The 25,471-nt window shown below is 31.3% G+C and overlaps 3 protein-coding genes across 3 annotated transcripts; all 3 read right to left on the bottom strand.

The window, feature by feature from the left end:
- Nucleotides 1–211: 211 nt before the first annotated feature.
- On the bottom strand, nt 212–1,138 carry LOC102610607 (hypothetical protein). The gene has a single exon (XM_006484395.4). The coding sequence runs from the start codon at nt 952–954 to the stop codon at nt 385–387; it is 570 nt and encodes a 189-aa protein (XP_006484458.1). The 5' UTR covers nt 955–1,138; the 3' UTR covers nt 212–384.
- Nucleotides 1,139–18,380: 17,242 nt separating this feature from the next.
- On the bottom strand, nt 18,381–18,909 carry LOC102610919 (protein NIM1-INTERACTING 2-like). Its single transcript, XM_006484396.4, has one exon. It carries the CDS (start codon nt 18,816–18,818, stop codon nt 18,435–18,437), a length of 384 nt encoding a protein of 127 aa, XP_006484459.1. The 5' UTR covers nt 18,819–18,909; the 3' UTR covers nt 18,381–18,434.
- A 4,160-nt stretch (nt 18,910–23,069) lies between these two features.
- On the bottom strand, nt 23,070–23,408 carry LOC107177711 (protein NIM1-INTERACTING 2). Its single transcript, XM_015532025.1, has one exon. The coding sequence runs from the start codon at nt 23,406–23,408 to the stop codon at nt 23,070–23,072; it is 339 nt and encodes a 112-aa protein (XP_015387511.1).
- Nucleotides 23,409–25,471: the final 2,063 nt, after the last annotated feature.

Below are 25,471 nucleotides of genomic sequence, written 5' to 3'. Positions count from 1 at the left end.
AAAAAAGGAGATCACGGATCACCTCAACTAAAATTGGCCCAACTAAAGAATTGTCATTAACATTTATTTTTAATTGGTAGATAGATTTAGGAACACCCCTTTTGCTTGTTAAAAAGAGTACGAATCCGCAAATGGAAGAAATTCGTAATCAAATTTCTTGTTTCCTTGTAACTTCCATAAAACCAGATTCCTGAAAAATATTCGAACCATCTCCAAAAAGTTACGCCATTCTTTCATATAATTTCTAGTCCTACATATTTCTTTCATTTCCTTTTTAATAAAAAAATTAAAAAACAAATTTACATTCATCGAAGTCGTATCCGTATTTTCTAGAACCGGAAACTTCTTTTTTCCTTTTAAAATTTTAAATTTTCATTCTACAGGCTAGGTCTCGTATCTCCACGAGAAGTCAGAAATCTCGGCCGGGTCGAAGTACACGTTGGAATATTCGAACAACCCATCATCAAACGCCACGTAATCGTTTACTAAATTATTCACGCCACCGACTCCCAACTCGAACGAGTCATAACTCGAGATGTTAACGTTATCCTCAAACCCCCACAAATCGCCGATTCCAGACGATCCAGATGAGACTCGGACCAACTCAGTCACCTCATCACTTTTAACCTCCTCACTCGAAACAGTAGTGGAAGGTGGCAGACCAAGCTCGTCATCGGATGCTTCTAGAAGGTATCCAAGGTCCGGCTGGGCCTCGCCGGAATCCGTCGACGTCAGATCCACCACCTCAACCGGAGGCGAAGAAGTGGGTGTTATCTCCACCTCGAAGCTCTTCATTACCGAGTCAAGATCGAGAACCGCCGCATCGGGATCGGAGTCGTCCAGAAATCCAGACAACAAATCATCCTTCAACCTCTTCACCTCCGGCAACTCCAACTCCGGCTCGGCCGGGTCATCCCTGACTCTCTTCTTGTTATGGCTACTCAACTCTTCCATTAGAATAAAATTAACAATGATATTAATAAAAAAGAACTAGGGTTAGGGCTTGCTTTGTTGCGAGAGAAAAGAGAATAAAGATTGTGCGGTTGTTCTGACGAGGAGTGGCAAGAGGGGAACACAAGTTTATATAAGGAGACCGAGGAGGCGAGAGAACGAGAGAGAGAGAAGTGTATGCAATGATGTGACTCAAGGCGCGTGGGATCAAACAAACACACAGGCCATCACGGAGGACTTGCCATTATTTGTTGTTTCCAAATAAAAGACTTTTTTTTTTAGATTTGATGTCGGGTTACCATTTTTATTGAATTTATAAATTGGTGTTGAAATCCGTTTTCAAGTCCGGTCGGTTGGGCCCCACTTGCCTAGTCAATCACGGCCTTTGGTTTAATATCTTTGTTCAAAGATTTGGCAATTGTCGTTGGCTTGGCTCGGCTGGATTTGAATAGAATTCGAATCTTCGAGAGTTGGTTCGTACGTGTGTGTTCCGTGGGTAAAGTAGTCGACGACGGCGTGTGGTTTAGGCTTTTGAAAGTATGATAGAAAGCATGTTTTAGTAGGCGTTTTTCAACTATAATTTTATTCATCCTCATAATTTTTAAAGCCATTTCCAAATTGTTCTTGCAGTAAACTATTGAGATTTAATTTTTTTAAAAAAAACTAGTTTTTCCTCCCCAAAAAAGTAACATTTAACATTATAAGAAATATCCGATGAGGGGTGAGAGTACTCGCATGGCCGAACGTTCAACCCCTAAATTTTGGAAATTTTTTAATAGTGTGAAAATTTTAAAATATTAATTAAAAAATAAAAGTTAAAAAATATTAATAACCAACAATTACTAATCTTAATTTTAAAATATATTAAGTTTTACTATGTTATAAATATTATAACTTACAGTTATTTCAAAAATCATACAGGTTCTATCACCTATTATAATTTTTTACATTATTTTGAAGAAGTTGTAAGTTTCAGCAGCGGTCACTTAACAGCACCAAATATTTTAATACACCTTCTACTCTACGGTCTTTATTACCCAAATTTTTTCTCTTACATTAAAGAGCTACAATCTCAAGTCTATAAAACTCAAAATTGGTGTCTTCATCTTCTATTTCTTTTTCTTTTTCTTTTTTTCAAGTTTATTTCATCTAACATAACTAGTTATAACTAAATGAACCATTCAACTTCCTTCTTAAGTTCTTCCGATTCTCTCCTACAAGGGCTAACAATCTAAAGTTTTCTTTCCTCACCAAGATTCAATTTTTGCTTTGCTCATCTTTTTTTTATTTTTTCAGTTAGTTTATATTATTTGTACTTATTTCCATAAATTCTTATTATTTAATAATGAATCTTCCATCATGAACTTTAAATTAAATTTTTGAGAAAGGACGCCTACAGCCCAAGTTTCAAGAAACGGTCACAAAGACCTCTGAATTTTCAATAAGGGGCACCAAAATCTACTTTTTATTATAATACCCTTTGACTTTATAAATAAAAAATTCACCCCAAAATTTTATAACAAATATAAATGTAGCATCAAAATAAAGGTAATAATTTTAATATTTAAAAGATATTTTAATATTTTACCATATATTAGACCTATTTTATTATATTAAAGTAATTTTTAATAATAAATAGAACATAATATTAAAATAAATAAATTCTTAAAATTATTTTCAATATTATGTAAAAAAAGTTAATATATTAATAGGAAGATATTTTGTTAATTGTAAAATATGTTTAGCCAAAGATTTATTTAAAATCTTTATAATGAATACAAATATATTGTTGAAATAAACATAATTGTTTAAAAATTTAATATTATTTTATGTTAAAATTAATGTAATAATATTAGTTTACTAGATAAATTATATTATTTATATTAAATTTGTATTAATTAAAAAATTTTAAAGTCAATTTTCTAATTATTATATTCAAAGGGTATTATGGTAAAAAAGAGGTCTCGGTGTGCTTTTTTTGAAAACTTAGAGATTTTTGTGATTATTTCTCCAAAGTCTAGGAGTATAAATGTCCTTTTTTCCAATATTTTTAGGCATAATCTATTATGTGTTAATTTATAAATTATGTCTGTTACTTTAGTATTAAGATTTGTGCATTATTAATTTATTAATTCTATATATTAATTTTCAGGCATGATTTTTTTTTATTATGATTGCATTAGATGGTGTAATATATCATTTTTTGTATTTTCATTATTATAATTTTTAATAGAATTTATTTTATTTTTATAGTAATTTTGTTATATACATTTGGGCAACTTCCAAATCAAAATCTTGGATTTGACTATGGTAATTTTCGTTGTCAAAGAATTTTTTTCGATATTGCTTTAGACTTTAGAAGCGTTTAAACTTCTGAAATGGTTAACTGCAATTATTTATTTTATTCATTTTTAATTATGACATTTATATTATTTTATTTTTTAAAAAAATTAAAATTAATGTAAAAAATAGTCACATAAAATTAAAATACATAATTTTTATTTAAAATAAAATGACGTTCATAAATTGATGGCACATACCCATCATATTAATGATTGGATGGAAAGTAAAAAATCATCTATCATTTGTGACATATAATGGTTATTATAGCCATATTACTCGACACTTACAATACAAAATTTGTATACAAACTCAGTAAGCTTACCATTATTGTTGATAATATATATTTAGAAAATATTCGGAACTTTTTTACTTTGAGTTAAAACGTGAAAAACAAAAATATTAAATTCTTATTTTAGCGGTTGATAACTTCAAAAGGAGGGGTGAGTGGAAGGATACTTTGGTCAAGTTGACGGGGTGCCTTGTAGACTTTTAAAATGATTAGATTAGGTTGGAAATTAGATTTTGATTAAGCTTTAGATTTGACGGGGTGGGGGAGGAGGACTTTTCTTAATGAAAGTTGTAGGTAATTGATGGCGCATTTTCTTGGAACCTCCATTGGGTTACGATGATGATGATGTGCACTACATGGAATAAAATAATATTGGTCGTGTCAATATGAACTAGAATCATGTTACACGTTATTAGCTTTTCTTTCTTTCTTTTCTTTTCTTTTCTTTTTCCCAAAAATTATATTAAAATTAAAAAAAGAAAAAAAGCCCGATTGCAGAATTTCTATGTATAAAGTACAACTCGCCTTATTATGAATGGATTGCGTTCAACAGAATCAACACATCACCATCCAAGAGTAGTTCCTTGGAAAATATAAATGACAATCAAACTTTGAATACTTTAAAATATTCTTTTTATGTTCTTATTGTATAGATAATTCTTTATTATTATTTTTTTAATTTCATGAGATAATGGTGAAGAATCAAGAATATGGCAATATGCTTGACAAAGCAAAAGACGGGGTGAGTAACGCCATTCCCTTGTTCTATGTCTCCCCCATTCCTTTAAAATAAAGTAAGGGGGAAAAAAAATTGATTGTCAAAATGGGATAGTAGCCAAAGCAACCTTTTTATTGAATTGTTCGAATAAGACTTTCAAGTACTTAAACAAACTCCATTAATGTAACTTAATTGGCCTGTAAGAATCCCTTAACTTGTTTGAATTATTGAAAAAAAAAAACATTTTAAAAAGCCCAGGTGCCATGGCTACTTTCTTATTGAATTGTTCGGAATAAAAATTCAAAGCCATGTTTGATTAAAGTGTAATCGTGGGTCCCCTTATTATTTAATTAAGTTTTCAATTTCGAATCACTCAAAACACTTTTTCGTTACGTAAAATGGAGCTCCCTCAAAATTGTGTCTAAAAATTAAAAGCTTTTGATGTTATTTCATAACATATGGATGGATCGTCGCTGGTGACATGAACGGTACGAGCACTACTAGCATGTGACTGGTAAAGGGCAACAAGGTACGGCACGCACCAAAACCATACATTAAAATAAAAACACAAGGATGATGGATCCCCCCATCCCACTTGCCAATTGCCCTTCTCCACTGCAACCACCCATTCAATTGTTTGATTGTGGCACTTGTGGCATCGAGCCCCATTTGCGCTTTTGATAAAAATATCTAATCAGCCAAAGTGGACGACAGCCGTATCTTCAAAACCTCTCATCGCCCATCTTCCACATCTTGGGTCCTCTTTCCCTCGGGTTTCCCATCGATACCCTCCACTTGGCCCCACCCTATGCACCCACCATTTCCTCCATTTCCACACGAGCCGTCGACAATCTCACACGAGCCATCATTCCCTGTGGGATATCTTTTAATTATTTGTGTGATTTCTTTATCTAATTTTTTTTTTAATAAAAAAATTCTTTAAAAAATTATTTACAATCCATTGTTATGGTGGAAGTGATTAATATGGAGTTTTCAAGTATCCAACTAAAAATGCTATCTTATTTAATAGATTTTTTTTATTATTTTACTTATAAATTTAAATAATTCTCCTTCACTAATCAATATAAAACATAACTCAGCATGTTATTGTAACAAAAATAATTGTCAAAGTCTAGTTAAAAGTTTTGTTGTGCTGTACGATTACAATTTATCTTATGTATCTAAGCCCAAAACGTATCAAGTTCGTATATTTTATTTCTTTTTTTCTTAAAAATCATGCAACAAAATTTTTGAACTTTCTAGAAAAATTTAGGTGATTTCCTTTAAATTTAACTGCTGTTTTTAAATTTTTACAAAGTAGATGTTCTTAAAAAAAAATAGTCAATTAGCAAAATTAATTAATATTTGATTAATTACAAGTGACCCTGTAAGAATGAATATAAAGAAATAGTTTCTTTTTTTTTAAAAAAAAAAAGAATGAATATGAATAATCTCAAATTTTTAAATTTTTTTTATGATCTTCTATTATAGTGTATACTATAATTGTATGAATTTATAATCTTTAATAGGCCTTATATAACTTTAGAATATTATAACATAATTCAGAGAATATATAAAACCTCTTATACTCGATAAATTTATATATATCTCGTTGGCATGGGTAGAATTAGTATCACATATTTTTTTTTCTAGCATACTATGTTTATAATTTCTCAATTATAGTCCTGCTATTGGCCTCATCGATTTCAGTGATATAATATTACAATCTCCTTCAATTTATGTGTTTTGTTTTTCTTTTTTCAAATTAAAATCTTGATAGCACCGGTGCTTGCCGATGAGGCCATAAAGGGCGTTATAAAGAAAGCTGGCTTATATCAGCTTAAAAGAGCCAAACGCAGCCGAGCCGACTCATTGGATAACCAACGACTAAAATAAAAAACTAAAATAACCCTTAGCAATTAATTTACACATTCATGGGTCATATGAGTATTATAATGTGTCAGGACCCGCCCCGTCCAAGTTATCCAACGTTACCCATCGTTGCCAATTAAACGGTCTACAAATTGGGCGCCGCGTCAGCTCTTAGCCGCTCCTCGAAAATCAAACATGTCAACTTGCCCTTCTTTGAACGTCTCCACGTGGCTTGGCGCCTTTGTATTTCAATCAATTATGTCGTGCCGATTTTGGGTATTTACTGATTTCCCTTTCCCCAGTTTGGTATTGGTATCTAGAAAGACTGATACGTTTTCCAAAGTGGGCCCACGTGTTTAAGTGCCCATGTTAAAAGCAATCACATGATACAGCTGATTGTTTGGTGTGTGTCATCACATCCGTGTCGCTCTTCCTTTTTTACTTTTCACGAGGTCTCTGCTGCACTGCTGATCATACTGTTAGGAAAATAATCACATGTGTCTCACCCTCACCGTACCTAACGTTAATAATGAAGTGATATCAAATTATGAATATCCGACGGATGAACAAAGATATCCTGATCTGAGCATGGAGTGTGTGGTTGGTAACATGTTGAACTTCTTTGGTGTTGCGGATCCGTGAATCGGACGCACTTCGGTAAGACGCCTGAGTCCGAATCACGAGGAGAACGATTAAGAGAGATGACAAATTGGACGGTGGAAACGGGAGGGGTAACTTGGGGACCGATTCAACGGTGGAGATTTATCCAATAACATCATCAGTATTATGGGGACCACAACTTTTGCCCAAGTCAAGAAGCACGCTATGACGTTATTCACTCAATTGCGGAATTCGTCAGTCATTTCTGTTTTTATCTCAATTATTAATTAATTGTTTTAAAAAATCCTAATTTATTTGTCACCCTTTTTTTTAACAACATTTTATGTGTTTTTTAATCGTAATCTCGGATGACGGAGAGCGCGGCAGCGGTTGACCCGCCACGACTCCTGTAGAAGGGAACAAAAAACTTTGCATGAAATTGAAGTTAGATAATTATATTTTTTTAAATTATAACACTAATATATTAAGTACTTAATATAATTTAAAAGTTTAAATTTATTATTTTAAATTAATTTTATTAAAATTATTATTTAAAAAATTATATTCACTGTATATTGTTAATTTTTTTTTATAATAATGATAGCTTTTAAATTACACCTCTTCATTATTACAATTTTTTTCTACAACAATAATAATTGTAAAAATTACAATACGTTTATATTAAATAGAGCCGTAAAATGTTCGATTATGCGACAAAATAACGGATTCTTTAAGAGAATTTATCATATATATATATATTAATGCTAAATTTAATTAATTTTACCACATATCTTATGAATTATCTCATCATCTCAAGAAATGGTGGGTAGCCCCGCGCACAAATCCTTCTCTCGAAGCGGAGTCGCAGACAATAGGAAAAGGGAGAACCGGCAATGCGGATGAAGGAGAATCTATCCACAAGTAGACAAAAAGATCAGGCTGATGTGTCGACACTTCATGTGATATGCGACATCGTTTTTCTCTTTATTTACCTGAAAAGAAGTGATTCTTGTTAGCAGCTGTAAGCCTGTAACGCCGTAAACCTTTTACATCAGGCATTCCACTTGCTAAAAAATGACAAAGACAACATTTAAGTGCGGCATTTTATTGGATGTACCGAAAGTTTGGCGTGACAAAAATCAAAATTCAATCAAAAAAGATCAACAGCCAGCTATTAAATGTCGTAGCAGAAAGTCAGAACTAGAGAGCCTTGAAAAGAATGTAGCAGCCGGGTTGCTAGACCTTTGCCTAGAGTCTAGAGTATGATATATTCAATGCCTCCTTCTACAAAAGTTAATCAACAAGGCCTTGTTTGTGTTTCAATCTTTTGGACTTTCCCCAAGTGTTTAGTTAAAAGTAGTAACATAGTAAATTTACTCACGTTTATATTGTTGGACAATTATAATTTTGATTCCACAGTAGTTGTGACGAAAAAAACAAATCACGCCACAACAATTTCAAAGCACTCAAAAACTTCATGTTATATGCTTTCGTAATAAAGCTCATCCGCTAGCATATATGTAAAATTTAAGTGTTTCGTAAATACTAATTTTATATTTATATGATAAAAAAATATATTACACCTTCATTAATTTTGTCAAGGTTTTTTTATTACATACTATTAATTTTTATTTTATAGTATAATTTTTTTTTCACAACAGTTGTAATTTAAAAGTTACAACACCTCAATACTAGATAAAGCCTTTAGAAAATAAATAAATAAAATTTTGACATTTAAAAAATCATATTGAAGGTGGCATAAGCTATTTTAAGCAATCAAATATCCTCCATCCACTCGTTAATTTAGTTATAAATACCTTTTGATCTTATTATTCACGAAGTTAAGGATTCGAATATTTTCATGTGTTGTAGAGTAGACTATTTCACTCTTTCTAGTATGTTTTTAAAATCTTCCTTCTAAAAATTGCTAATTTCAATAATGAGTCATCAAGACAAGTGGTTATGGACTTTTAATCCATCTGAAATTAGTATTATAATATTAAAATTTGAGTTGGATTAAATCCAAATTTAATAGGTCGAGATAGATCATAAACCATTTCTAATGCGTTCGAAAATAGTACAAGAACTAATTACATCCAAGTGGGCGTATATCTTTCGGCTGCACCGAACTTCATCTGGACGCATTCAAAGTATAAGATGATAAACTAATAATCAATCTGAAAGTGATCCAATATCCACCACCTGTATTGTGTCATTCACAAAATTGTCAAATGTCGGATAACTTCATAAAAATGGTGATTTAAATTTGCTAGCCCAACGATAATACCCAAAAAAAAAAAATATTGTAATTTGAATACTTTATCTTGAAATGTTATTTTCTTCAAATTTGTTAAAATTTTCCAAATGGTTTTTTTTTTTTTTTTTTTTTTGTTGTGGTGGTTTTTCACTGGTGAGAATGACACATAAGGTTGAAATTGTCGTCGTGGGTTTCTCACAAACTCCACTATATACAGTTGGCGGACGATGAAGTCTTATCAACTATATATTTTATTGACATAAATCTGGCTAACACGATTTGAAATTAGTATAGGGGCATCAAATCATTCTAAAAAGAGAGAAGATGTGTATATAAAAATGTGACAACTTTTAATTTCTAGACTTGAGGAGTGGGCACATCGGTCCATTATTGGTGGCTAACTTTACTTCGTTAACACGTTGAACACACAATAAAAGAGGCAAGAGGCAATGGGTAAGTCCACGTCAGGAAACTTGAAACTAAATTTGCTTTCAAATTTTCCAATTCCTTGTTTTAGGGAGACAATGTTTTTTGGGTTGTCCTCACTTGCATTAGAAATTATTCTCCACACGATGATGACTCATTGACGTTGAAGTTCCCTACAAATGTGATTCCCAAACGGCTAGTCTAGTCCAAACCAAACCCAATGGTCCAATCTAGCTTTTTTATTTAATTTCTATGCCTATTTCCTTGGCTTTGAAGAAAACAGAAAACGGCAATCACATCTGGTTTTGGCCCAAGATAGGGTTTGAGTGGTGGACCATGACCGGCTGCCTGCCCCATTTTGTTTCACTGAATTTTCCATCTAGAAATTTCACTGAAAGCAATTCCTAACCTGTCGGTTCTACTCTAAGGCAACCTCCATTCATCTTAATTTAATGACTAATTTTAAGACTACTGCGGTCCCGTTTATTATCGAAATTGAGCAATTACAACTCGAAAGTTACGATGTTAAAGTATTTAATAAATATTAATTATTTGTTATTTAAAAATTAGGTTAATTGATCCACCACTTGTAAAACAAAGATCTATAATATATTTTTTATTTTTATTAATGTTATTATTTAAAAGTCATATTTACTGCACACTATTAATTTTTATTTAATAGTTACATTTTTTTTATTTCAACCTAAAAGCTATAACATCTTAATACTAAACATGACGTAAATGCTTGTTTGGGATTACTTTTGAGTATACTCAAAAGTAATTTTGAATAGTTAAAAGTTAGTTTTAATGTTTAGTAAATTTTTTTAAAAAAAAATCACCTCATTTTACAAGAGATTTTGAAAAGCTATTCAAGAGTAGTTTTTCAAAATTTAATTTTGAGAAACAGTTTTATAATTAATACAATTCCATATGCATATAATCATATATATTATAAAGTTTTAAAATCATTCTTATCCAATTAAGAAACAAAATTATTAAAGTTTAGAGAGATTATTATTATTACCAATTATATTGAGATAGCAAAATAAAAAATATAATTAATAAAATAAAAAAAGTAATTTTAGTTATCAATTATTAATACACACTATAAAAAAATATTATATATATATATATATGTTTATAAATGTGTGAATAAATTCGACCAAATACATACGAGAGCTTTTAAAACTAATAGCAAATTTAAAAATAAATTTTACCAAACACTTAAGTGATTCTCTCCATAACTAATTATTTATACAACACAACTAATTTTAATTATTTTAAAAATTACAACAATACTTAAACTGACGCAAAGCAAATTATTTAAAATTCAAATACTTTTCTAGCCCCACCATATTTTTAACGTGTTAATTGGTTCCCATATAGGTCAAACCTTTCGTCCATTTAAAAAAAAAAACATATAGTGGTAATCCTTTAATTGCATAAAAAATAATACAAAAGTTTACTTGAAATTATGGATCTAATTATGGCTCCGTTATCTCAAAATCATTAAATGGTTCAAAAGTCAATTAAAATTTAACAAAATCTAATTATCTAAAGATATCTAGATTGTGAAATATAGTACCTCGAAGATATCATAGTATGGTCCGATATTGTACCTATGTGAAAAATATCAACATTTACTTTCATATTTTAATTTCCAATTCAACTCTCTAGAAAACATGGTTGAGACTTGAAAACTATATTATTTTTATATTTTTTTTGGAACACCATCTGAGAAGGTTGGATGTGAATTCAATCTCTTGACCTTTTAATGAGTTTGGTTTGGATGAGGGTTGCAACTACTACAAATAGGCCCTCAAAATTGAAATGATGAATTCCATCTTCTAGCACCCTAAAATCTTCTTTTTAAGTGATAAGGGAAAAAAAAATTAATTCTGTACTAAATTTGACTAAAAACTATACTTATTTTCGTTTTGGTCCCTAGTTCGCATTATTAATATTTATATATTAGCATTTCAGCCTCTAAATTCTTGTTTACCGTAATTTTACCCATATTTCGTGATTAGTGAATAAAGATTTTGATCCAGCCGCTATTAGTGAATAAATTTTTATATTATAAACATAAATTTTTTTCCCTCCAAAATACTCACCGCAAATGACATGTAAATACATATGTTGTGCAAGTGCCGCAACAAATATTACTACAAATATTACGTGTGCGTGTCAAGTGTATTTTACAGATAGAGTACTGTTATAATTTAATTTAATTTATACCATTTTTTATATTATTTACTAATATCCATATTAATTTAACTATTAAATTGTTTAGATCACAAGTAGGGGTCAAGATATAAACTCTTTTTTTTTTTTTTTCCTTAGAAAAGTAGAAGGACGGGCAGCCAATTTTTCCTTCTATCTCTTTTAAAATTCGAATTGATCAAATGTTCAGTGAAATAAATTTATTTGAAAATTATTTAATTATGCCCTCGGGCCTTATAAAATTATTTTAACTGGGACTAGATTAAAATATTCAATACATATTATTAATTGAAGACTAATATTAAAATACGCATACAATATTTTATTTTTTAAAATGGAAGCCCGGCGTTATAGTGATGAAAAAATTTGCGAGCACCGCCGGTGGGGACTGGGGCATGCTATGCAATTAATCATAGAATCCTCTTACTTTGCCATTACATTTTATTTTTGAAATATTCATAGAAACGTGTAAAGGTGGGTCGAAGTCGCAATCAAGCCGATTGGAAAATAAATATGAAACCTACAAAAGCAGATGGCCTAACGCAATCGATGGATAATAACAATAATAATAATATTATGAAAGACAGACGTACAGCATCCACTATGAGACTATCTTCTTCTCTATTTTGGAGAGAGAGAGAGAGAAGAAAGAAAAAGAAGAAGATGAGGCGTATGGCATGACTCATGAGCGTCCACATGCTGCAATCTAGATCACATGCCAAAAAGTTAGACGGCTCGTGCAGTGTCTTGTTAGGTTTAATTAGCTTAGCAGTACTAAGTAACTATTTTACATGAAAATTCAAATTAGATGTGCCTGCCTTCTATTCATTTCTGTCGGCATGCTTATTTTCTCGCTCATAATGCTTCGTTTTGGCCTTTTCCTTTTGGAAATACTGTGATTATTGTCAAATTAACACGACCTTCACGACAAATCTTACTTAAATAATAATAATAATAATAATAAACTTGATTCTTTTTTGTGACTAGTATGTGATAACACTTTATTAATTTGTCGGTTATATCGACCTGTGTAGAAAATTATGCAATTAAGCATATAATAAAAAAAAAATTGTTTAAACCAATTTACAGACTATCGATTCTGAAATAGTTGGGTGAATTATTAACTTTTACTTGTGCGTAATTACGGAGGAAAGAACCAAGTGAACAGACACACGCTCGACATGCATATATCATTCTTTTAAAAAGTACCACGCTATTAAATGAGTTAGAGGTGAATCAAAATTATAAATTTTCTTTTTTTCTTTATACGACGTGTGTGCGAGCGCGTGCATAATATTATTAAAAAAAATGATTTTGACATTTCTATTGGGGGGGTTCAGTTTCGATGCTTAAAAACAAAATTATTGTACAAAGGTCACGATTAAAATTATGATCACGGTTAAAAAAAAATTAAAATTTGAGAGGGATTTTGAGCCTCCCTCTAGCGGCAGTATTCTTAGTTTTACCTAATTACTGAAGAAAACAAAAGATGTGGAGATGTACGTGAAGATAGATGATTTTTACAGCTGGGTCTGACTACTAATTGAGTTTTTTTTTTTCTTCTTCTTCTTCGTCTTTTTAATTGCTCGGATTTCTCAAGTTGATGTTTGTTTGGAAACGAAAAAACAGGGGGGGCCAAAATGATTTGATTATAACATTTTTTTATGATTATAATAGAATAATAGTTATAATTATAAATTCATTTGATAAAGATATCGCGCACATAATGAATTCCAACTGCAACAAAATTAACAATCCCATCTTCTACGACTCAAAACTTCCGGACCCGAAATTTGTAGCTTTCCATCGAAAAGAAGTTTGTGTGAGGTGTGTTGTTTTGATCAACTAAAATTTTGTTAGTTTAAATTACGAGAGGAATAAAATAACCATTTTTTTTTTTAAATAAAAAAAATGATCAGTTAAATAATGTTTAAAAAGTTCGAAGTGGACGTCTGTCATGACAAGTGGGGCGAGATGCAGATACTTTGAAAATTATTATTATTATTTTCATCATATCTGTTTCATTGAAGCACAAAATAACTTTTGGGAAAATGATATTTAACAAATACTTTGAATTAAATACATACATCGAATTACTTTGTGTATCTGTTTTTGCTTTAATCATGACGTATCCTGAAACCTAAAACTACAAGCATGCATTAAATTAATAGATTAATTCTTGTGTTACTAAAAATTAAATCCAATACGCCTCTGGAGTGTTATATGCATCAAAATCAATAAACATTAACAAAAAAAAAAAAAGGTTAGACGCATTTTTTTAAGTAACTATTTATTGCAGATTTAATACATTAAAAATATATTTATTTTCAAAAAATCGATCTTTAAAAAAAAAAAGTGAACTCATAGATATTTTAAAATTTTAATGTGTAATTAAGGCCTCGTTATTTTTAGTTGTTTTAAATTTTATTATTTTTTAAACAAAATTGTAAAAGAAACTTATTATTATTCATATTCAGATCATGTTTCCAAAAGAAAGGTAAGCTAAATTAGGATTAAAAGATGAAGCCACAGAAACCATTTTCACTAAAGGCTGTACGAAAATCATACCACGATTTAAACTTCTTTGGCTAACAAAATTCCTTTTTTCTTTTCGAAGTGAAATATAAAAGCCAAAGCGCATAAAAGATGCAGCCATCCAATAACGTTTATGGTTGTTGGCAGATCAATTTCGACCATCTTCTTTATCTTTTCATAAAGCCTTGATGGTCATTTTAGATAGGCCTTTCCGTAAAGCTTTGCTCTGAATTATTTGCCAAAAATAGCTTTAAAAAGAAAAAAAAAAAAGTTCGCTAGGAATTGTTCCCTTTTCGACTTTGGGCACTAGTCTTTTGGGTCAGTTATTCTGGGTTTAGAACTTGCAAGCAGCGGTTCGTCTGGGCTTAATTTATTCAAATGGGCTTCACAATTCAGTGGCCCGTAATTCTGGATAAATCTTCCTATATTAACTTTACACATCACATTCATCATATGCTTTTTTTTTTCTTTTTTTTTTTAAAGGCACCATAAGTCGACTTTATATCTTAAAAGAAGAACAAGTACATAATATATCAACGACAGTAATTGCCCATATAATAAGAGTTGAATAAAATTGTCGATACTTGGGGAATAAGCTGTGAGAGAGTTTAATGTCCTTGAGTTTGCTACCATTGAAGAGCTATAAAGCTCTGTAGTAAGACAATAACCCAATCAGGATTTTCTGGTGGTGTTACTTGTAAATAGAGATGGCAAAACCCCGGGCCGGTCCGGGTATTGCCATGACCGGATCCTGCCCGGATGCAATCGGTCCGGGTCCGGGTCCGGGCCGGGTTTTAATCCGGGTACCCGGATTTTATATTTTTTAATATTTTATGTGTATATATTTTTTATTTTTTGATAATTTTGTAAGTTTTAAATTTATTTCAATAAAATTTGACATGAAAATATAAACTTTAAGTGTTTAAAACTTTATATATGTATAATAAATAAGTCAAATAAATATAAAATATTTAAAATAATATATATTTTATAATTTTTTTTAATAAAATCCGGGTTCCGGGTTTATCAAGTGATGCCCAAGACTGACCCGGCTTCATACCCGGGCCGGGTATTACCCGGCCCGCAACACCCGGGTACGGTCCGGGTCCGGACCGGACGGGTATTTTTGCCACCTCTACTTGTAAAGACCCTCTGATGCTTAGATTAGAGATTGTGAGTGGCACAATAACAAACAATAATAAAAGAGAGAGTAAGAAAAAAATGCTTAGAGAATATTGTACCTCCTCCTCCATTATATCTCTTACCTCTTTTGTTTTACCTTTGAGCAATGGTTTCTTTATGTAAGAGAAATAATTAAAAGTATAATTAAGTTTAAAAAAAAAAAACTTATCTCCTATTTTATACAATTTGAATTTAGTAAGGAATAGTACTTGGGCGTTTTATACTATTTAAATCAAGACTTGTTCTTGGATGAATGTCCTTAGGCTTGGAGGTCCATCCACTTACGTCATTGGTCGAATTATGTAAAATACATTTATAGCATATGACAAAAATGCAAACAAAGAATATGTAAATAGGAGGAGCGTGTGTGTGTGTGTAGAGTCTTTGTTTAATATATGACTCAGAATAATATAGGGGTCCCAATTTATGCTTAACTAACGTGATATTCGTATATTAACTTTAAATGGTATAATAGTAATTGTGATAATTATGAAATTCACGCGGTAAATTGAAAATTTTCAACGTTAAAATTACTAGCGTCATTGATATGATCAGATTTTTTTTTTTTTTATTTTGACCATGAGGTATTCTGGAGAGGGCCCCAACTGTGGGAGACACCTTTAAGCCCGTACCACAATTCAGACTAGAAGTCCCCGCTCGAACCGAGAGGCACATGTTCTCCCAGCAAATACGACTTCCCTGCGACTCGAATTGGGGAACAAATCCAGTCAAACCACTTAAGGGGACTTCATTTCCAGTGGAGCCAACACTTTATTGGTTGATATGACCAGACTTTAACTTCATGAGAATCGCGTTCGTGGCAATAGTCATCTGTTATTATAGCTCCGTCTATGAAACGAATCAACGATGTCTCTTTTCTTTTATAGTTTCTGTCAATCTTTTACTGATTGATGATTATGATCTAAACGGGACGTATACGCTTAAAAGTTAAAATCAAAATGCCATTGTTTAATTAACAAAGAAAATTAAGAGTCGAACTAACTGGAACCAAACCCGTTGAACCCAACGTCCGTCTCTTCCGACAACAAAACAATAAACAAAGTCGTCTTTGCTGCATTGCTGTCCAACGTGCTAATTTTTTTATTCTGTCTTATCGGCCTTTGCTTGAATTTCCAGCAGGTTCGTCATTATTGAATTTTCTGAAAACGCAGGGACTATCATTTTTATCCCTTACAATTAATTCAATGGCCCCATTCTTCTTGAAAATGAACTCCACCCAATTAATCCCCCCATCATCATCATGCGTTCATTTTCGGGAAGAAAGAATGTGATCATATCTCTTTTACTTGCGTATAGAATTAACAGAAACAAAGAAATTAACTCACAAATCCAAATTATTTGCTTTTCGTGTAATTAGTGTAGAATCTTTTAAAAAAAAAATTATTTATTATTCTTTTGTTGTCATTTCTTTAGGTTTTGAGGATATTATCATTTTACCAACATTTAATACCAAAATTTTTATGACAGTTGCCTTTTTTACTGTTTAATTTCTTAATTTTTATTATTTTACCACTTTCATTACTAAATTACTAATATCACAGGAGTATCTCAAGAATTTTAGTATATTTAGTATTTTAAAAATTTTGCAATGTATAATATTTATAATTTTATCAAATAAGTATTTCTGTTATATGAAATAATCAATTGATAAAAATATTATTTCGTTGTCTATAATTAATTGTGTATTTTTAAAAAAAAATTTAGGGAGTTAAATTACATTTACATAGTTTGGGGGTAATATAAACTTTTATTATAATTTCTGTTAAAGATTCTGTTAACTTTAACGGTTTGGTGGTAAAATGATAAAAACTAAAATATTATGTAAAAAAGTATTTTGACAGTAACGTGATATGTTAGAAAATATTAGGTGGTAAAGTAAAATAAATCATATCACTTTCTTTCGATATAATTATGATTTATTTTATATTTTTCATGTTTCTAATTTGGGTGAGGGTATATTAAACCCATCAAAATACTCATTATACCACGTTCTAATAAATTTTTTATCACTGAAATGTTCCTATACGTGAATTACTACTATAGACAAGCAAATAATTAAATAAATAATTTCCCATCTTCAAACCAAATTTGGCTCCCCCCCCCCCCCCCCCCCCCCCCAAATTTACAGTACTTATCTTTCTTCAATTTTTTTTACCCATTTATTGAACTTGTCTTCCTCATTTATACTTCTGTTATTAGAAAGAAGATTCATCGTATTTGTTTAGTAATTGAATCTGGCCTAAAGTTTACAGTTGGTAGAGTTCCTCTTAAGTTCAAGTAATAGTTTATTCCTGCAATTTTTTTTTTATTCAACAATAAATTGCTCTATCCTCTATTAAGGGTTCTACAGATGAAAATAAAAGTCCATATGGGAATGAACAAACTCTGAAGTACTTGGATGTTATTATTAAGTGTAATAGTAAATGTATCAGTTATGGTTTCTTTGATCTTTTATACATTTTGAATTAATTGGTAATAATTTGTTGAAATTATGTTTCAAATTCAAGGGGGGAAAAACTTCAGCAAAACAAAAAAGGAGAATTTAGATATAAAATAATGACCAATAAAAGATAAGAGCTTGAGGAAAGAGGAGATGAAGAAAGGAAATATAACTCTTTCATGATTTGAGTTTTATTGAGTTTTTAAAAATATTTTGTCATATATCTTTAAGTGGTAGTGTATGGGCAAGATTTAACTTCTTTTATTTTTTTATTTATTAACAACTAATTAGCAATTGAATTATTTGCTCAGAATCAGATTAGGAGAGAATTTTGATCCATGAAGAAGGGGCTTAAATTGATAATTTAGATTAAGGATATTTTGGGTATTAAAATGAGTTGATTAAATACGTTTTAAAATTTTAAATATTCATTAAATGTTTATTAAATAAGTGATCATAAATATTTGACTAGGTTTAAATATTCTCACCTCCTAATTTTTTGAAAAAAAAAAAGAGAAGAAGGTTAAAATACAGATACATGTATTATGAACAATAATATTATTCCTCTATGAAGTGCTCAACGATATTTTTTGGAGGTGAATGATGTAGGATCAGAGTTCAGATCCAAACCAGAATCCTCCTCCCCCTCCTCTACGCCTTCCTCCTTTTGGCCTCGGTTGTTGTTAACACCAGCATCATTAACGCCGTCATGTTCGTCGAAATCTTCGGGTTCGAAGCGTGGCCGCCATCCTGTATCCGTCAACTTATGCCGTGCCTCGTTGTCAACCTTCTCGAAGTACTTAACCGCCACGTGTATCCTCCTCAGTATCGCATAAAACTCCTCCACCTCGTCCTCCGTCACCGTCTGCGTCTGCCCTGCTACTTCATTAACGTCTTCTCCCTTCGTTCTCTTCCCTTCCAGCTCTCCGTTATGCTCCCGTCTCCTTTTCTCTCCCTCCATTTTCCCTTCCGCCACAAAGAAAACGTCGTCGTATTATGTCTCCCTCCTCTACTTTGTAGTTATAATATATCTGTCGTAGGTGAATGGGTTTCTGACCCATGCTTAAATAAATGCGAATGCGAGAGTCTGCGTTGGATTTCATCAGCGAAATCGACGGCAGTGATGCTAGAGCATTACGTAATGCATGTAACGGTACGATGACGTATGAAACGTGGAGCAGCCACGAGATTCCAAATCGCAAGTGGTAGAATATAAATAGAAAAAGGTGGACGTTTGCTTTTGGTCAAAATGGCCAACTACCACAATTTTTTTCCAGCTGATAAACTACCACAATTTTATTCCAAATGATAAATTATCCTACGAGCATCACCAAAATACTTCTCAAATAAGATTTTATTACTTATTTAAAAAGCTACATCAATATTTAAAACTCTAAAAGATACTTTAATTAAGAATATTCAAATAAGAATTAATTCTCTCTCTTTAAATTTAGAGAGTTAATTTTTCACTCTTCAATTTATATTTTATTACTTTTCATTAAAAAAAGAGAGAGAAATGCTTTAATTATTATTGACTTTTCCTTTAAAAAATAATTATTTAATTAAAATAATATTAACTTATTTCTATTTGAAGAGTTTTTTTTGATAATATCATATTTTTTCACCATTCTATTTGCCACATAGGTAAGCAAATAAGTATTTAAAAAATAAAAATTATAGAGACTTTTGGAGATGATAATAAAAATAATTATAAAATAGATATAGTTATATTATTATTTGAGAAAAGAATCCTAACTTTTTTATTTAATACTTCTACATCATATACTTTTATGATTATTTTATCTAGAAATGATAATATTTCCCGTACGGGCCATACCCACATGGCCCCGATTAAGGATGTGTTTGGGACAGCTGCGCTGCGCTCTTCACCTTATATTCTAGGGATTATTCCCCTATGATATGGCATGGGCAGCTGTCTCAAACACACGTCAATTTAGGTCGAGTATGGGTCTTCCAAAAACTTTAAAATTAAAAATAGATCTATATTGGGGATAAACACATGCCTCAAGTATGTTTTAGATTTGGGTTCAGGGATTTTATCAGACTCTTGAATCAAAGTCCAAACTCGAATTTTTTTAAATTAAAATATATTTTAATTTAATTAAAAAATTAAAAAATACTCAACATAATAATAATAATAATAATAATAATAATTATTATTATTATTATTATTATTATTATTATTATTATTATTAAAAAAAAGCCCTAGATCTAAAATTCACAGCCTCTCTCAAAACACTATCATCCCATTGCCACCCCAAGTTCCACAGAATCTTCCCCTTCCTTGCTGTCACGTCACCTCCAAGCCGATGACGATTTCCACCATTAAGCTATTCGACATTGTTTGGTGCTACTTCGTGACGGCGGTATCAATTTCTCTATTTACTCCAACAGTGCGGTTTCCACTACTCTTTGCTTGATCACTCTCTAATTTGCAAGAAGGTAGATTTTTTCAGTTTTACTTTTTTTTTTTTTTTATTTTGCCTGGAATTTCATTAATTAATGGCGGATTGCTTTATTACGCAGAATTTTGAGCTGATAATATTGATTTTGTTTTTGAATATTACTCTTTTCAGAATTTTATTTGGAAATTTTGTAGTTGGTGTGTTGCTTGAATTTATTGTTGGAATTTCATTTGAGACTGTGTAATAGGTGACAATTAATTAATAAATTTATGTTTTGTCTAGTGAATAGTGATTAAAATCTACAAGATCAATTGCAGCTACGGAGTCAATCTCGAGCCTAATCAAATTGTAACTCCTGTAGAGGCTATATATAATTGCATATTAATAATAATAAAATTTTAAATCATTTATACCCATATGCTAATTAATTAATTTTATTTTCAAGTTTATTTCTTACGCTCTCTTTTACTATATTAAAAAAAAGAAAGAAAAAAGAAATTAATTTTCGACGAGTGGATGATGGTAACTGTCATCTAAACTACCTCGTATTACTGGCTTCGCAAAGTTACAAATGTTTTAGGTGCAATCTTCACCTAAATCACTTCACTTTCATAGTGTCGGTAGTTTATGCAGTTTATAATGGGTTGCCGCATTGATAAGATATGTAAAGTCCCAAGATTCTGGTTAGTGGCCAACAAAATATATAAATATATGCACTGTCGATAAAAAAGGGGGAATATTAAGCAATAGTAATCTACAATTTGAATATCTTTTAGCGGCCACCATCTTATTCCACGGACCAGACATCGTTTATGGTTTAAACGCTTTCAACTCCTTTATTGGTACAAATTAATGATGACCTGTAATTTCAAAAGTCCTGTAACCTACAGCTCTGCGAGTCATTTTCCCCATTATGTATGGTGCATTTATAATCTCATTAATTAGATTAAAGCCATTCAAATAACATGATTAATTTATAAATAACAAAAATACATAATATAAATTAAAAAAGGATTGAGAAGTTTGAAAACTCAGTGTTGTAATATAACATTAGGTTCAATTCAAACATAGTTAGCTTAATTCAAGCACATGTTGTGTGACGTAGGTTTTATAACGTCTAAAGTCAAGTGTAGCAAGGAGCAATCTTTTGAGGCTCAAGTCTTGAGTCTTCAATAGGGTGTGTAAGTTAATTATTAAAAAAATCTATATTAATTTTATAATATTGAATGATATTTGAGTAGACTCCTTAGAGTCCAAGAAGACCCTCTTGCTAGAAGGCTCCTTATTTCCTAGGGGAAAAAATGATAGATAAAAACAATGTGACAGAGACAATGGTTTTGCAATTCACGTGTACAAATCAAGATTCACGTTTTTCTTCTTGTCACCAACGATAGGGATAGCAATTTAATTCGGACCCGATCTAACTTAGATAATTCGGATCGGGTTTAACCCGTATCAGATTAAAACAAATATGGTATCCGAATATAATTTTATTGACTCGGATGTTTCCGGATTTGGTTCCAGGTTTACATAAACATGCATATGCGGAATATAAAAAGGGTAAAAAATGTTGATGCCCTAAATCCATTTTACACTTTCACAACCGCCTCTCTTCACCTCTTTCTTTTCTCTTCATCAAATCATCCTTCTCGTCTCTCTTCAGTTCTTCTCTTCATCAAATCATCGTTGTCACTCATCCAACGCTTCGCTTTGTTGTGTTCACATTTATCATCATCACCAGCCTTCGTTTTGCCGTCGATTGTCCATCGCGATCTCGATTTTGACTACCATTCATCTACCTTTTGTGAATCGCGCTCGCAGCTATGATGTGTTCATCATCATCATCATATTATCAGCCACCACTGTTCATATTATCATCATTTGTTCACATTTTTTTTTTATTTTTTTATTTGTATGTGATTTGGGGTGAAAACCCACAATCCGTAAAGTCATATTATTCCAGATTTAACCCATAACAGACCCGGTGTCACAAAAATCGAATTTAAATCTGAATCTGATATAAAATTTTAGCATTCGAAACTGGGGAGGTCAAACCCGGATCTAGACCCGAATTTTGCCATCCCTAACCAACGATTATGATTCACGTTGTTCTTCTTCTGGACCGTCAACGATGATGAATTTAAATAATATTGTGAAAATTTTAGCTTTTTTGACTCCTATCCCGAGGATCGTAAATCACAGAACCATGGACTACGATAGTAGAAAGCGAATTTAAATTTTCAATGAAAATTGAATGTTAAATTGCAATTGGTCGTATTTGCAATTAGAAATTTATTAAATATTTTTTTTCTCCATAATTCTATCGTAAAACAATCCACATCTTTAATTTAAAATCGATCAAATCTAACTTACAAATAAAAGATAATAAGCATTGAAATTTTAAATAAATAGAATTAAGCTATATTCGATATTGAGATGCTAATTTTAATAAAAATAATAAACATATTATTAATTTTATTATGTAAATATAAAATAAAATGATCCCAATCTCTTAATAATAACAACAAATAGTCATAAAAATTACACCTGTCCGATGATGATACAAAAAGAACATAAGAATAGAAATAATGCAGCTTAGAAATTGAAGTCTTAAATTAAAAAATCAGTATCGTTACAACCTAATTTCTGTTTTCGAATTGCATGAATGACACACTCAAAGAAAATAAAAATAAGAACAGAAAACAAAAAGATTCGGCTGATCATTTAACCCCAAACTCGAGAAAGTACAAACTACGAGATTGGAACGAACAAAGCGGCAAACCCATCTAAACCAGTCCCGGATCGGGATCGGTATCCGGATCAGCATTTAAATCGAAACCCGTATTTACTTTGACGTCCTCGGCTGCTTTAACGGTGTCGTTGATTTCTAATTGTAAAGCCAATGACCGTCCCTCCGTTAAGTGACGGTTTCCGCCGTTACTAGACTTGAAGTAATTAACAGCCACGTGTATTCTTCTGAGGATTGCAAAGAACTCCTCGACCTCCTCCTCCGTCACGGCCGTCTCCTCTCTGCTACCATCTCGCGGCCTCTTTTGAGACCCTCCGGCGACGTCGCTTGGCCCCGCTTTTCTCTTCTCCGGCTCCGTTCCTTGACCGTCCGACATCTGCTCACTGTTTGATATATTATCTGTTGGGGCGGAGTCGATTGGCTTTTACACTCGTGCTCTGTTTGCTTCTGTAAACATCGAAAGTCACAATCACCGCTCACAGTCTTGGCGATCTCTGATTCGCTGTACGGTGACAACGTGGTGCCCAAATCGTCTTTTCAAAGTTGGGCAAATTGATGACGTGTCCTTCACATGCTGTTGTAATTGATTAATGACTTGAAGCCGCGTGAGTTGTTAGGTATTTAACAACTGTTTACACGATGACGTCACATTAACGAGTTTGGATTTGGAGATGTATGAACGGAGCGATCGTCATGTTGGACCGCCGGCCGTAATTTCTTTTGCAAAAGTCGAAGGCGGATATTAATATAAAGAGCAACGTTTGAATGGTCAATAATCAATGTTCGTGCTGCCATATAATAGTAAAGTTATATTTTTTTAATTAAAAAAAAAGTGGTAGACGGCAAAAGCTAGAAAAAGAAAAAAAAATGTGAATTTTTTAAGTTGTAACTCTTTTTTTTTTCTTTTTCAGTTTGATATATATATATATAAAAGATTTTGAATTTTATTAAAAGTCGATGTAAAAATATATTCATATGGTTATCAATTATTTATGAACTTTTATCTTGAATTATGAGTAATTACAATAGAATTTTTATGAAATTCTACCATTATTTGAAATAAATTAATTAATCTTGTAAATAAAACTATTTTTCATAATAAAAATAGTTACTAGGTAATTTGTTCCTTCATTGTTTTAAAATTATTTTTATTTTGTCATGATTTGCAGAGATATTTTTGTTTAATTACATTAATATTTGTCTTTTACGTAATTGCCAGTAACAATAGAATTATGACAGCAAACTGAAAAAAGAAAGGTGTTATAAGCATATTCCCGAGGTGTGGAAAGCATTGCTCTAGTAAAAGGTAACTAGAATTAGGCCCATGCATTTTTGGGCCTTGAGAGTCTCCCAATGGACTGTTTCACCCATCAAAATCCTCTAGACTCCCATGAAAGTGCTTAACGAAAAACGTTTGAGATATTTGTTGGACCCATCATGGAATTTGTTCGACAGTCCCAATTAAATCTTCGCTCTTTTACTGGACTCAAAACTCAAAAGATATTATCTGGTCTTATATTAGTTGTTGTTTATATATATATATATATATATATTATATTCCTATGTATGTATCTAAAATTAGCAAACATTTTTTTTCGTCAAAATTTATAAAATAAATTACTTTTGACATTTCAACCACAGAGAAACCTTGCAAGCAATGCTATTATTGAATCCAATCATTTAATAATTTTGTGAGACAACCATAGTAACTACAACTTTAATAATAACACACAGTTCCCATTCAAATAATAATAATAATAATAATGATAACGTATAAATTCTTTATCCGTTGTATCTAATAATAATTCCTATCGCTCCACACATTTGTACAAAATGTACTGTTTGAGAAGTGCAATAATATTTTGTAACGCTGTAAAAAGAAGAGGTAAAACAATTTCAAGTTTTGTTAAAATGGTAGCAAATATCCAAAGCACAGATAAGCAAATTCGGGACCATAATCTTGAGAAGGGACCAATTTCATTTGCGTGCCGAGTAGCTGTCGGCGTGACTTTTTGTGATGGAGGTAAGGTCCAGGCAATCTTTTTTATTGGTGGCGTCCACAATTAGGCCTACTGTCGTGTACGGGGATTTCTCTCTGGGCCAAACATATGTAGCCAACTTTATTTAAGGCTAGCTATTGACGTCTGAGCTGAGCTATTTTATTAGTCAGTTATTGCATTATTTCACGAATAAGATGAGAACACGAGGGATTGGGTAGTTTGTGAATAGTATTATATATCCTAAATTTTTTGTTTTTAAAAATTATTGTAAATGATTTAGTATTCATTAGTTAGTCGGTAAATAATATAATTAATTCATTTATTTTATAAAAAAAATAATTTAAATCACTTAATTAATGATACATTATTTTTAAAAAAAATGAGATAACTAACATTACTTTTTTTTTTATCTAACGAGACTGTAAAAGCATTATGGATT

This window comes from Citrus sinensis, chromosome 4, assembly GCF_022201045.2.
Source record: "Citrus sinensis cultivar Valencia sweet orange chromosome 4, DVS_A1.0, whole genome shotgun sequence".
Classification (NCBI taxonomy): domain Eukaryota; kingdom Viridiplantae; phylum Streptophyta; class Magnoliopsida; order Sapindales; family Rutaceae; genus Citrus; species Citrus sinensis.
Note: the sequence above shows the minus strand (reverse complement) of the source record. Positions and strands in the feature narration are given on the sequence as shown.

What these genes read in the sequence shown, in the direction of transcription:
- LOC102610607 (XM_006484395.4), bottom strand. Translation starts at nt 954, where the DNA reads ATGGAAGAGTTGAGTAGCCATAACAAGAAGAGAGTCAGGGATGACCCG.
- LOC102610919 (XM_006484396.4), bottom strand. Translation starts at nt 18,818, where the DNA reads ATGGAGGGAGAGAAAAGGAGACGGGAGCATAACGGAGAGCTGGAAGGG.
- LOC107177711 (XM_015532025.1), bottom strand. Translation starts at nt 23,408, where the DNA reads ATGTCGGACGGTCAAGGAACGGAGCCGGAGAAGAGAAAAGCGGGGCCA.